At 31.6% G+C, this 14,422-nt stretch overlaps 1 protein-coding gene across 2 annotated transcripts in view; it reads left to right on the forward strand.

Annotated features, from left to right (window-relative positions):
* Positions 1-6,229: 6,229 nt before the first annotated feature.
* The window catches only part of LOC117175700, a 75,591-nt gene continuing 67,398 nt past the window's right edge, over positions 6,230-14,422 (forward strand). For both annotated transcript variants that reach the window (XM_033365462.1, XM_033365451.1), the window contains exon 1: positions 6,230-6,443. In XM_033365462.1, coding sequence (XP_033221353.1) covers positions 6,383-6,443 — 61 coding nt within the window. In that variant the 5' untranslated portion in view covers positions 6,230-6,382. The remainder of the gene's footprint in view (positions 6,444-14,422) is intronic.

A 14,422-nucleotide genomic window follows, 5' to 3' on the forward strand; every position in this document is an offset into this window, starting at 1 on the left:
TCAAAACCCCAAGATTTTTCAATCGATTTTTAATTAAAGGCATTTAAAGAATTTCAAAGACTTTATGGTATTCTCAAAGATTCCAAGGAATCTTAGAGAGAATACAAAGGATTTAAGGGATATCAAAAGATTTCAAAAAGTTAAAAATAGTTAAGGATATTTTAAGTTTCCAAGGATTTTTCAATAGATTTCAATACATTGAAGGATTTTCAAGGATTTCAAAGATTATGTGATATTTCTAAAGATTCTGAGGAATTTTAAAAAGATTTTTAATATTTCAAGAGATATCAAGAGATTTCAAAGAATTTGAAATATACAAGTGTGTTTCTAAACGTCCAATATTCTTCAATTGATTTCAATTATTTGAAAGTATTTTAAAGGAATTCAAACATTTTGTGATATTTTTAAATAATCCGAGGAATTTTAAAGACATTCTAAATATTTGAAGAGATATTATTTGAGGCTATTTTAAATCTCTAAGATTTCTCGATTGATTTCAATAAAAATAAGAGATTTCAAAAGATTTCAAAGATTTTGTGCTGCTTTTAAAGATCCCGAGGAATTTTTCAAAGATTTCAAGGGATATTAAAAGATTTCAAAAAATTTGAAATATTTAAAGGTATTTTAAAACTCGAAGATTTTTCAATCGATTTCAAATTAAAGGCCATTGATGAATTTCAAAGATTTGATGTTATTTTTAAACAGGGAATCCTAAACAGAACAAAAATATTTCAAGAGATATCAAAAGATTTTGAAGAATTTTAAATATTTCAAGAATTCAAGGATTTTTCAATAGATTTCAATGAATTGAAGGAGTTTAAAGGAATTCAAACATTTTGTGATATTTTTAAATAATCCGAGGAATTTTAAAGACATTCTAAATATTTGAAAAGATATTATTTGAGGCTATTTTAAATCTCTAAGATTTCTCGATTGATTTCAATAAAAATAAGAGATTTCAAAAGATTTCAAAGATTTTGTGCTGCTTTTAAAGATCCTCAGGAATTTTTCAAAGATTTCAAGGGATATTAAAAGATTTCAAAAAATTTGAAATATTTAATGGTATTTTAAAACTCTAAGATTTTTCAATTGCTTTCAAATTAAAGGCATTTAAAGGATTTCAAAGATTTTGTGGTCTTTTTAAACCTTCCAAGGAATCTTAAAGAGATTAACAATATTTTAAAAGATATCAATAGATTTAAAAATTTTTTTAATATTTAAGGGTATTTCAAGACTTCAAGGATTTTTCAATAGATTTTAATAAATTAAAGGATTTTAAAGGAATTTACAGATTTTGTGGTATTTTTAAATAATCCGAGGAATTTTAAAGATATTTTGAATATTTCAAGAGATATTATTTGAGACTATTTTAAAACTTCAAAATTTTTCAATTAATTTCAATAAATTAAAGGGATTTAAAAAGATTTCAAAGATCTTGTGATGTTTTTAAATATTCCGAAGATTTTTTAAGATATTTCAAGGGATATTATAAGATTTCAAAAAATTAGAAATATTTAAAGGGATTTTAAAACTTCAAGAGTTTTTAATCGATTACAAATTAAAGGCATTTGAAGAATTTTAAAGGTTTTATGATCTTCTTAAAAATTCCAAAGAATATTAAAGAGAATAAAAACATTTTAAGGGATATAAAAAGATTTCAAAAAATGTTAAATAGTTAAGGATATTTTAAGACTTCAAGGATTTTTCAATAGATTTCAATAAATTAAAGGATTTCAAAGATTGTGTGATATTTCTAAAGATTCTGAGGAATTTTAAGGAGATTTAAAATATTTCAAGAGATACCAAAGGATTTCAAATAATTTAAAATATATAAGTGTGGTTCTAAAATTCCAATATCAAAATTGCTAGGATATATACTCTTTTTTTATATTAGTGTTTGAAAGCAACAAAATGAGGACATTTGCTTTTCATGATTTGGAATGACTCTCAAGTCTGTCTATCCAAAACCCTTCCGTGATGGAGCTTGCCGACCTCTTTGGCTTGATTTTTATATTTTTACATTCTCATCATTTATGATAGAAGGTATTCGAATCATGTGAATTAGGACCTATCCAGTTTTCGTCAATTCACGACATTTTTAGACAACCTGAGTCAGAAACAACAATTTTTACTAACATGTCTGTCAGTCTGTCCGTCTACTGGTACGTCTCTAGTTTGACGGCGCGATAACTCTCAAAGGAATTTCCTAATCAAAATTTCCATTAGTACACTCTTTTGTTGTCCAGAAAGGCAGGACAAAGAATAAAATGTCCACTTTATGCTGCAATGTCTAAATAAACAATCCTGGATCGAGGTACACAAATTGTCATAACAAACCTACATTTGCAAAACAAGAAAACGGTAACTATATTTGAGATTTGGTCCCCCGATTGACAATGGGTTCGATATATTTAAATAAAAATCAATTGCGAATCAAGTTGCAAATCATAAATGTAGTGACTGTCCTATAATCATAATAGGGGAGAATAAAATTTTGCAAATATTCTTCAAACTTACATGCATGTGGAATTGACACAATAAATAACAAACTTTAATCTCAGCAATTGCTGTTATTTCTCACGATACTTTTTTTTAAAGGCTTTTTTTTTTAATTTAAACAATTCACACTTCTTAATTATATTATTTAAAAAAAGAAAGAGACACATTTTTATGTTCTCATCGGATAAGGTATTAGATCTATATAAAATGTCACCCCCCCCCCCCACCATTTTTGTAAAATGTCCACGTTTTTAAACTCCTCGAATCCGAAAAGCAGTTTTTACGAATATGTCTGTTTATGAATTTGCCTTGTTTTTGTTTTAATTGTGAAAAATTACGTTAGAAATAAAAAATAATTTTTTTAACAACACAAGGTACGAAAAAAAGTTTAAAGACGAAAGCTGTTCACCTAAAAAAGATTTACAAATTTGTTACAAGCTCTTGTTATAAAAATACATTAAAAATAAAAGAAATAACTCTTTGGAAAAACGGCACAAGCTACAATAAAAGTTTATTTACAACAAATTTCGTCTAAAGTTGCAATAAAATTTTTAATGACAAAATTGTTGTTTTCCTCATACAATATGCACTTTTTAAAATTAAAAACAAGACAATTAAATTACGTATGTATGTTTCAATAACAATGCATATTATGAATTGTAAAAATATAAATATATTGAAATTATAGATTTTTCAGAGTAGCTGAGAATAAAAATCAGTGCAAAATAAGGTGCACATATCAAAGTAATCATAAAAAAAATGTGTACAATATTTCTCAATATCTGAAAGCAGTATCAGTCCAAGGTACAAAAATAAATATAATATACATTTGACATAATAGTGTTGAACATAATGTATAAAAGTTCACATATTGGACAACATCGAGTGCGAAGCACGAGATACGTGTTGAGAATGCGTTCGCTAAAGCCAAAGGAGCTTTAAAAAAAGAGAATTCACAACCACAGAATTACGGTTCTTGATTATAGCGAAGAATGATATACAAAAGAAAAACACAATTTTTCACAAGCGTAAATAAAACTTTTGACCTCCGGGAAAACTTTTAACGTCGTAAAATGTGCCATATCATGCAAAACGTCACAATACTCTTTCGATGAAGTTCGAGTATTGGGGCTTACTTTTATTTAAAAAGCCAAGTTGACGCGGCTTATATTTTTTCTTTTAAAAAGCCAGTCGCCTTTAAGATTAGCCTCACTGTCGATTTATCCCCACTTAGACACTGAAAACAAAAGTTATATTTAGAGTGGGGTTGATTATGAAGATTTACAGGTATTTCCTGTAAGAAAAAAATACCTTTTTTCATGGTTTTTTTTCTCCAAAAATATCCACTATTTTACCAATTCTCAATTAGAGTGCGGTAATAGTTAATTTATGGTGGCAAACAAAATTGTTGTAACAATTTATTATAACTTTTAATAGTATTCTCCATAAAGAATTCCAGAAATTGCGGTTTTATCTGAAATTTCCAAATTTCCGTCAACTTTTCACTTGGAGTGAGTTAACACTTAATTTAATTTAGCAAAAATAATTGTTTGAACAAATTATATTATTATGTATCATTGTCTTCTCTTTTAGTAATACTAGATAGTTGCTTTTTTTCTGAAATTCTTAACTTTTTGGTCCACTTCTTACTTAGTATAGTAATAATTAATTTAAATTATACAAAAATAGTTTTGATTTAATTTATTATTCTTTAAGCTGCGTTTTTTCTGGAATTTTAAACTTTACTTTGCAATTTTAGTTATTAATATATTATAAAGAAACATGAGAGAGAATCATATTCTGGGCAATTTCTTTCTTATTGAGAATATATTTTTCTTAAATAAGGAAGATATTTTAAATATGCTTTAAATTTTGTACATGGATCTCAAGGATTTCCCAGGGAATTTCCAGGGAGTGTCTGGGGAAGGAGGAGAGGGGGTTAATTATAAAATATGTATGTACAATACCTAATTTTTTTCTTAGGGGTTGCAATAAACTTCTCGTGATAATTTAAAATAAAACTTTTACAAGACTTTCACAGACCTACTAGTCCTCCTACCTACTCTTTATTATTCCATTCTTTGTTTTTGTCTCTTATAAAAGACAAATTTTTCGTTTGATTAAATTTTTTTAAACACTGGAAAAAGAGCACAAATAATTCACTGAAAACAGTAAAAACTATTTAAAAGATTATTCTTGTTCAGCTTTACTTATTATTTGTTCATAACTAAAAATTCAAAGTAAAACTGAAGATTTCCGAAAGAAAAAAACTTTCTATCATTACTCTAAGAAAAGATAGTTATAAACAATATGCAATTATTTAAATAAGCATATTTGTAAATATGCATAAATTATAACGTCATTAAGTGAAAAGTTGACACAAAGTTTCAGAGTTCAGTAAAAAGCCTAACATTTTAGCACTTGTCTGAAAGAAGATAGTTATAAACCTATATAAATGGTTTAAACAACTATGTTTGATAACTTGAATTATTTATTACTATACTTAGTAAAAGGTGGGCTAAAGGTTGAAAATTTCAGAAAAAACCATAACTATCTAGAATTAATAAAGAAGTAGTTCGTTATAAACAATAATATTTTGTTTGAATAATTCTTTTTGCTAAATTAAATTAATTATTAACTCACTCAAGCTGGAAAATAGACAAATAGGTGGAAATTTAAGAAGAAAAAGCAACTTTCCAGTATTATTTAAATTGAATATTATTAGCAATCGCAGAAAAACATAAGTGAAATTTTTTGCGGAAAATTCTCAAAAAGATAAAGTTGGATTCATTTTTGTTGCAGGTAAAGATTACTCTAAAATCACTGTAAAGATTACATTGGGTTTTCTTCTGTAATAATAAATTATCTAAACGATTAATGTTGTGAACTTAAACCAGTTATTCACCTTACTTTTATTAGAAATTGGACAATAAATGGAAGTTTTTTTTTAAAGCTGCAATTTTCTAACATTATTCTAAGAGAATATTATTAAAAATATTACTAAATTATTTTAAAAATTTATTTTAACATTTAATAATCCATACAAAGTATTATTTTCGTGTATTAGAAGCAATTTGTAGTAAGAACTCGCAAAAACTCATAATTAGCGCAAAAAACGTGCAAACCCCGTTTTTTCATTCATGGGTTTTTTGGGACCCTATAAAACAGACTTGACGAATCTGAATAAAATTGACAAAAACGTTGTTTTTCTTATTGGAAATTCGTGGTTACTTCATGGGGATTTAGTCGTCTCCAAATTCAAGAAATAAAATTTCGGACCATCCTAAGCCTCAGACAACTTTCCCTGCGACCTACGTCAAACCCAGTTCAAACTTGAAGGCACTGAAGTGTAACAAAAAAATTGTACTCTATAGCCATTGTGTGGGACTGTCGGGCTCAATAAAAAAAATGTGATTCGCCTTGCTGATGTCATCGGGTTTCAAGTGCACTTATTGTTTTCAGAAGAGGCTGGCTATGTTGCAGAAAGCGTGCATCGCCAGTTTGCATAAGGTGCACAAATCAGACGCCCACGACTAACCGGTGGGATTTGGTTCCTTGGGAATGTGTGTAATGTCAGTGTATGCACGCGAGTTCGCGGTTTTCCGTCTGCGGGGCTTTTGTTGGGACTCTTCGAGGCCTCACGACGGACTTTATCCTTCTTCCCTTTCTCTCACCCTGGGCCTTACCGCCGATATCTCTCAAGTCAGTGTCTCTCGTGGCCTCGCTCAAGAAGCACCTACCGTCTTGCCACCTGCGCCTCGCGGTCGGCAGGAATGTTTAGTTCTGCCGCGAAAGTCTAAATGAGACTTTAGCCGCGAATAAGTCTCTTCCCGTCTCGTAAATTACTTTATAAACGGACCCTATTCACATTCTCAGTGCAATTATGGATATCTCGTGGCTTATCTGCGTGTGGATATGCGCCATTGGCGTTGCACACGCAAACGGTAAGTTGGAATTGAAATCCCATGTCTTCATTCAAAAGTCTTGAGAAGCTTTTAGAATTGGTACTAATAGCTTTATGATTAGGAAGATTTTTGTCTCTCACAATCAGATATTGAGACATCTGGAAAGGTGTTTTTCATTCTTGATGCTGGATGATAAATAGAAGATCCGAGTAATGTCTTTTGTTCATTTATAATCTTTGGTGAAGAAACCTTGGAATCAGTCGCTCGGCGAAACACGTGGGCGAAAGAACGGAGGCTCGATTGCCTTTTCGCGTAACAGTAGACAGTTTCTCTTGACGCGTATTGCTCCAAGTCATAATTAACCATCGATTATCCACACAGAATGATTTCAAAAGAACTACTCTTCAAGCTCTCGATCCTTTTAGAAGAAACTTAACCGATTTGTCGAGAGTGGCTCACCTATTCGTTTGTAAATGAGTCACGTTAAGCAAGACTACTAAATACGTGCGGTAGAATCTTCGGAATGCGTGGGATATGCATGAATAATGGTGCGAGGACTTTCAATAGTTTAAAGAAATAGCTTATTCCCTATAGTAGAGGTATTCTTCAAGTATTAATTTCATGAGATTCTTCCTTAATCTACATATTTCCAGGATCAGAAATATGCTGGAAAAGCATCAGAGGAAAGGATCAGTATTATTCAGGATTAAATGCAACTATTTATTACAGATTCCTCAGAATATTTGTTACGTTTTATAAATACCAGATTTAATCTTCAGAGATTAATTGCTGCGATTTAATCCCCCTTTGAGAGATTCCATCTTGCAGAATAGATTTAGTTTAAAAATCTAATCCTGGAGGAAAGCACCGTCCCTAATTCTACAATTACTTTCATAATTCCTGATCCTAATCAGAATCCAAGATCAGATACCCTCCAGAGTTAATTTCACAGCGATTCAGGAAGATAAGCACCTCTTCCTGTAAAAAGATCCGGCCTATTTCGTGTTAGGGTGCCATTAATTAGCTGTAATGAGAACTCTGCCATCTCAAACATGCGAGAATTATGCGTATACTTCGACTTGAACAAACTTATACCAATACGCACGTATGCTGTCAATTACGCAAGACCAGTGTTTAAAGTAATACCTACTTGCATCAGTGTGTTCACATCTGTAAAGGAAAAATATGTGAGGGAGTCACGTGATAATTAATTCTGTTTACAATTCGTGACTCTCCAGTCGTAAATACATGCATCCAAGCTCGTTTCAAAGAAGCGGGACTATCCTAATTGTAGGTGAGGCATCTCGTTGATAGGGAAATTAGGTACTTGTCGAAGTTGATCCATCGTGATGTGCTATGTCGTCTTCTAGGTACAAGGAGGGTTTCCTCTGGTGTCAACATGATTCTAGATAACATTGTCCCTTTTTTCTCTTTCAAATAATACTGACAATTCTTACCTCAACATTCAAACAATTTCCTTAGGAATAAGCAGTATAAGTACCATAAACCGCAATCTAAGATCTTCAACTAATTAATTCAATAAAATGCGAATAGATTGAATCCACCGATCCTGTAATTTACTAAAGCAGAATCTAATCTACAGTAATCGAATTCAATTACTCGGGATTGGAAGCGGAGAAACAAAAGAAAGGGAAGGTGAAGTGGAGGAGCAATTTCCTTGGTTGAAATCACGGTGTACTGCTCTTTCCTGGCATTCGCACTATCCATGGCATTTGGAGGATTTCAAATGCTGCAATCAATTCTGCGCATGAGAATCGAATAAAGACTGCACGGACAAACGCTTGTAGTGCAAAGAAGAAAGAGAAGGTGAAATTTGATACGGGTAGTTTGGTCTTCAGTCTCGAACACAATTTTCTCAATATCTGGGACGATGGATAGATTGTCAGTCCCTAGGCGTCAGCGTAATTTTACTCAATTTCAGGTTGACTTCTAGAAGCACGATGCGGATTTCAAATATTTAATTATTGGGATCCTAACCTGGGTAATTAGTGCTCCTCGGAGACTACTCCTGTAATAAGGGTATTAAACACAATGTAACTATTGCACTGGAAGCACTTATCCGAGAAAAACCTCATTACAGAAGAAGAGACTACACATTTTTTCGAAAGGGCCTCCTTCCAGGGAAAGAGGATAAGCATTTTTTTATGAATCTCACTCCATAGCAAGAGACTAAGCATTTTTTGGGAAGCACCTCATTCCAGAACAACCGAATGAGCAATTTTTACGTGGAAAACGATCATGTCAATGCCAGTGATCAATATTTTTAGGAAGGATCCCATTTTAGGATATCTCTTGTTCTAGGAACAATGTATGGCATTTGATAAGAATCTAATTTCGAAGCAGTTTATTATAGAAGAAGTAAAAACCTAATTATAAAGCAAGGGGATAAGCTTCTTCTGAAAGAACTTCAATTCAGAGTAAGATAATTAACCTTTAAAAAATCATTTCAAAATAACAAACTAAAAAATAATAAACATTTTTGGGAAGGACCTCATTCCAGGATATTTCTTGTTCTAGGAGCATTTAATGTTCATTTTCAGGAGCATTTAATGTCATTTAATAAGAATCTAATGTCGAAGCAGTTTATTATAAAAGAAGTAAAAACCTGATTATAAAGCAAGGGGATAATCTTCTTTTAAAATAAATTAATTTTAAAGTAAGAGCAATGACCTTCTTCTAAAAAAAACATCATTTCAGAATAACAAACTGAAAAATGATCAACATTTTTTAGAAGGACCTTATTTTGAGATATCTCTTGTTCTAAAAACAATGTGTGTCTTTTGATAAAAATTGTAATTTCATAGCAGTTTGTTATAGAAGAAGTAAAAACCTGATTATAAAGCAAGGGGATAAGCTTCTTTTGAAAGAACTTCAATTTAGAGTAAGAGAATTAACCATTTTCTAAAAAAATAATATTTCAGAATGACAAACTGAAAAGTTATCAACATTTTTAGAAAGGACCGTATTTTAGGATACTTTTGTCCTAGAAGCAATGTGTGTCATTTGATAATAACCTAGTTTCAGAACAGTTTGTTATAGAAGTAAAAGCCTGATTATAAAACAAGGAGATAAGCTTTTTTTAAAAGAACTTCAATTCCGACTAAGAGAATTCACCTTTTTCTAAACAAAATATCATTTCAGAATAACAAACTAAAAAATAATCAACATCTTTGAGAAGGACCTCATGTTAGAGTATCTCTTGTTCTAGAAGCAATGTGTGTCATTCTATAGGAATCTAATTTCAGATTAGTTAATTATAGAAGTAGTAAAAACTTTACGATAAAGCAAGGGGATAAGCTTCTTTTGAAATAAATTAATTTCAGAGTAAGAGGAATAACCTTTTTCTAAAAGAAAACATCATTTCAGAACAACAAACTGAAAAATTATCAACATTTTTGGAAAGGAGCTCATTTCAGGATATCTCTTGTTCTAGAAGCAATGAGTGACATTTGATAAGAATCTAATTTCAAAACAATTTGTTATAGAAAAAGTAAAAACCTGATTATAAATTAAGGGGATAAGCTTTTGAAGGAACCTTTAATTCAGAGTAAGAGATTTATGCTTTTTCGAAAAAACATCCTTTTAGATTAACAAACTGAAAACTGGCTAATATTTTTTAGAAGGACCTTATTTTAAGATATCTCTTCTTCTAGAAGGAATGTGTGTCATTTGATAAGAATCTAATTTCAGAGCAGTTTGTTATAGAATAAGTAAAAACCTGATTATAAAGTAAGGGGATGAGCTTTTGCAGAAACCTTTAACTCAGAGTAAGAGAATTAACCTTTTTCTAAAAAAACATCTTTTCTGAATAACAAACTGAAAAATATTTTTTGGGAAGAATTTCATTCCAAAACAAGAGCCTAAACCTCATTTCAGAGAAAGACTGTAATAGTTTTTTGGAAGAGCATCATTTCAGAATAAGAGGATTAGCATTTTCTTATAAGAATCTTATTGCTGAGAAAGAAAATAAGCATTTTTTAAAAAGCGCCTTAGACCAAAGATAGAGACTGTGAATTTTTTTGTGAAAACCTTCTTCCAGAACAAGAAAATGAGCTTTTTGGGAAAAATTTAATTTCAGAAGAAGATGAAAAGTGTCTTTTATGTTTTTCAATGAGAAGAGTTCATATCAGATCCGAGAATTTATTCGGATTAAACACAGTCAAAGAGGAGATAATCAAATGACGGCAGGGTCATCAGTCATCCACTGTATCCTGAAGTACTTAACCTCCATTAACGACCACTAAATGACTCCACAGAACATACACTTTTTTCATATACTTAAGTCATCCTGTCGCTTAAATACCACTACATCAAATACACGTCATGTTCATCAAAAATATTACAAATAGTTCTTCCTTCTTTTCCGTAATAGATTAAAAATCATAAGCGTTCTAATGGCTTCTTCAAATCATCTTCAGATAATCAATCTTGTATAGGATCCGGGTCGAAAAACAGCACACATCGATGACCCGCTGCCCCGTCTATCCCTGACCCCCATCTTGATTATCGTTCTTTTTCATATACCTTCAATATCATATCTTCAAACGCCATTTCTTTCTGTTCGAGTCGAATCGATAATGCTTCAAACATAAGTACTATTCTCCTCGTGGGCGGAGCTAGTAATAAAGTTGACGTTGAAAAAGTGGATTTACAGTCTATCTTTATGTAAATCTAATTCATTCTCAAATCCTCCTGCGGATTCAAAGGAAGCTCCTGTGAGATGTACTTTGGTATTCGATTACTGGTGTTGGATCACCTCAAATCATTCAGGATAGAAACCGCACGATATTCCACGTGAAAGCGAAATTGTAGCATGAATAGTCTGAGCTCCTCTTCATGATCGGATCATGCCAACACGTGAAGCGGAATGAGAAATAAGGGGGATCAGAATCTCAGTGTTGTATCTAAGATCACTATTCGATCAGCTGGAACGTGAATTTTATGCTATACTTTTATGGTATATGAATGTAGAGGTTGCAAAAGAGAAGTCCAGCGCGGATCTGTTCAGGTGGACTTTGCTTTCAGCTGGTTTGGCCTTATATTTCCAAAACATTTGAGGTTTAATAATTGAATTTAAGTTCACGAATTGAATACGGAGGTTTGCCAATTAAATGCTGCTTTTTCGAGATGTATGTGCGGTTGAATCCGACTTGAATTCGCGTCAAATACAAGTTAAATGTGGATTCAATGTGGTTTTAAAGGTTGAATGTTGTTTTTTTTATTCTTTTGAATTTGGACCAAATATGGGATTTTCAGGTTACCGTATAGAAAAATTGCATGAGAGTCGGGTGACAGGTCTGGCCCGGGTCTGACTTTATCCAGACTATCTACTCTGAAAGATCTGAACAGACCCAGCTTTGAATGCATCTAGACCGGCTAGTTTGGAAGGCTTGGTCTAGCTCTGAACCGGCGCTGAACAGCTATCCAAGAAAAATGACGTTGGGCCTAAAAGGTCTGGCCTGGCCCAAAACTGACACCGATCAACGATCTAAAAACAATAAAGGTTCTAAGTTAGGTCCGGAAGATCTGGTCTAGCCCAGAACTGGTGTCACAAGGTGTCGAAAACGCTAGGAAATAAGACACTTACAATATCAAAACGACTTTTTTTGTTACTTTAATTTTCTAGGCTAGTTCCGGTTTGGCGCTCATCAGCTTGTTATCAACTTTCCTTTTTTTAAAAAGCTTGAAAATAGAGCTATAAGTGATATCATAAACTTGGAAGCTTGTTAATGACCGGCCAGGTCAGAAACCATTAGCGTAGGATCGTAGTAGATTTCAAGATAACTTATTTAATTTCGAAAAAATTTTGTGTTTGGTTGAACTGGAAAAATATGCAGACTGATTTACAAGAAGAAAATTATGAAACAATTGTTTCACACACTTTATTATTATATATTCAGTATTAATATATGTTGTAAATCATGAGTTTCTTTATTAGACATTGTTTTATTCGGCATAGTAATAACGCTAAATTATTTATCATTCACCTAATATATTTTTTTGCATATTAAATGAGAAGAATTTCTGGTTTTGAGGCCTGCACAAAACTCACAGATCTCTCTCTTATAAATGTAAAAATTAAAAAACAAAATATCGGTGAAAAATATGAAGGTTGCTTTTTTGAGAAAATCTACTTTGAATATTTTCAGAAAAATCGCCGCCATTTTGTTACTTTTAAACCTTCTTTGAATTTTTTTATGGATTTTAAAACAATAGTTTTTTTATATACAAAATTTGATTTTAATTTGAAACAAGTGCCAATAATATTCTCAACTGTCTTCTTCCAAGAAGAATAATAAAAATGTTGATTAAAGTGTAATATTTATTAACACTGAAAAATCGTGAAAAAGCAATATCTCATACGTATTTCAAGAGTCAATAAAGAGGAAGAATTTTTATATTTGATCTTTTTTTCTAATCTCACGAAGTTTTTGAAAAATATGACACTTTTTAGTTTTTCGGAAAATCGCGGCCATTTAATTAATGTTTATCTCTTCTTAAATTTTCCAAGGGATTTCAAAAAGGTGCGACATTTCTGAGTAGAAGAAACAAAAGGTTAAATATCTTAATAATTTAAAGAAATTTATCGTTTCGAAATAAGTTTCCCATTACGTTTTTTTTTTAAATTTTGTTATAAAATGTTTGTCAATTTTTCTAAAACTTTTTCTACTGCCAGAAGCAATCTTCACCTTCATGCTTTTGTAAAAATTGCAAAAATAATCTTAACTCCTATTTAATTTTATTTTAATTCTACAATCTCTTTAGATTTGCAAAGTGATAACAGAAAATTATTCTTGTAGAATTTAAATAATAGCATTTTGTATATCTACGCCTATGGTCTTCGAACTAGCTGGCCAGATGCGCGCTTCCGAGTTAACGATGTCACTTATCCAGCCCATTGTAGGTTAACATTTTTGTATGAACAATTTCTTATTTACACCATTGCCTTAGTCGTAATTTAGAGAATCAGCATGATAAATTAAAAATATTTATAACTTTTTTTTGCATAGTTATTTGTATTTGAAACCTCGTAATTAATTATTCATGCCTCATGGCCTAAATTTAAACAATTTCGTCATAATTTCACAGGAACTTGGTATCTGGAAGCGGCAAATATACATGGTGTCATAAAAGTCCCGGAACGGCTGAATATTTTCTCAGGTAAAATATTTTTCAGGGAGGCGAAGGTCATTCTTGAAGCAACATTCAACGAAGAATTCAATGGTGATCTTTACTTTTATTTTACCGATGACCTTTAAGGTTTTTTCAAGGTCAACTTTAAAAAAATGGAAACGCCTTTTTTAACTCGACGATCTATAGAGCAGGAAATTTTACGTTCAAATATGTACCCAGGTCGTAGGTGCATTGTAATCTAGAAAAACGCTCTAAGGTAATTTAAACTTGAAAAAGATCTGCATACCTTTGGCTGAAGGTCGAATTATAACTATGAACTGAGCACATATTCAAACGTAAAATTGACAGCTCTATCGGTTGCCGATGTAAAAAAAGGGGTGTCCAATGGAAAAAATTGACCTTGAAATTACCTTATAAGTCAATGGCAATGACCTTAAAAGTCCATTTAAAGTCATGCCTAAGGTCACTACTGAATACGCCTTGTTGAAGTTAGTAATTTTGCCCATGAGGAAAAAAATGTTAAAAGCTTCTATGCCGAGAGGTGTGCAGACTTTGTTCAAGTTTAAATGGACTTCAAGTCACCTTTATGGTATTTTCAAGGTCAGCTCCTTTAAAAATGGAAACCCTCTTTTTTAATCAGCGATCAATAGAGCTGTAAAACTTACATTAGAATACGTTCTCAGACCATAGGTCTAAGTTGACCTTAACTTAGAGGTATGCAGGCCTTGTTTAAGTTTAAATGATCTTAGAGTGACCTTCGGGGTTACAATTGTGGGTCCGGATGCAATAAGGGCACATAAAATTTTTTCGTGCGAAAACGAAGTCCCCTGGAGGCTTTAGAAAAAATTTTCGAATTTTAATTT

Source organism: Belonocnema kinseyi, chromosome 1 (genome assembly GCF_010883055.1).
Source record: "Belonocnema kinseyi isolate 2016_QV_RU_SX_M_011 chromosome 1, B_treatae_v1, whole genome shotgun sequence".
Taxonomy (NCBI): domain Eukaryota; kingdom Metazoa; phylum Arthropoda; class Insecta; order Hymenoptera; family Cynipidae; genus Belonocnema; species Belonocnema kinseyi.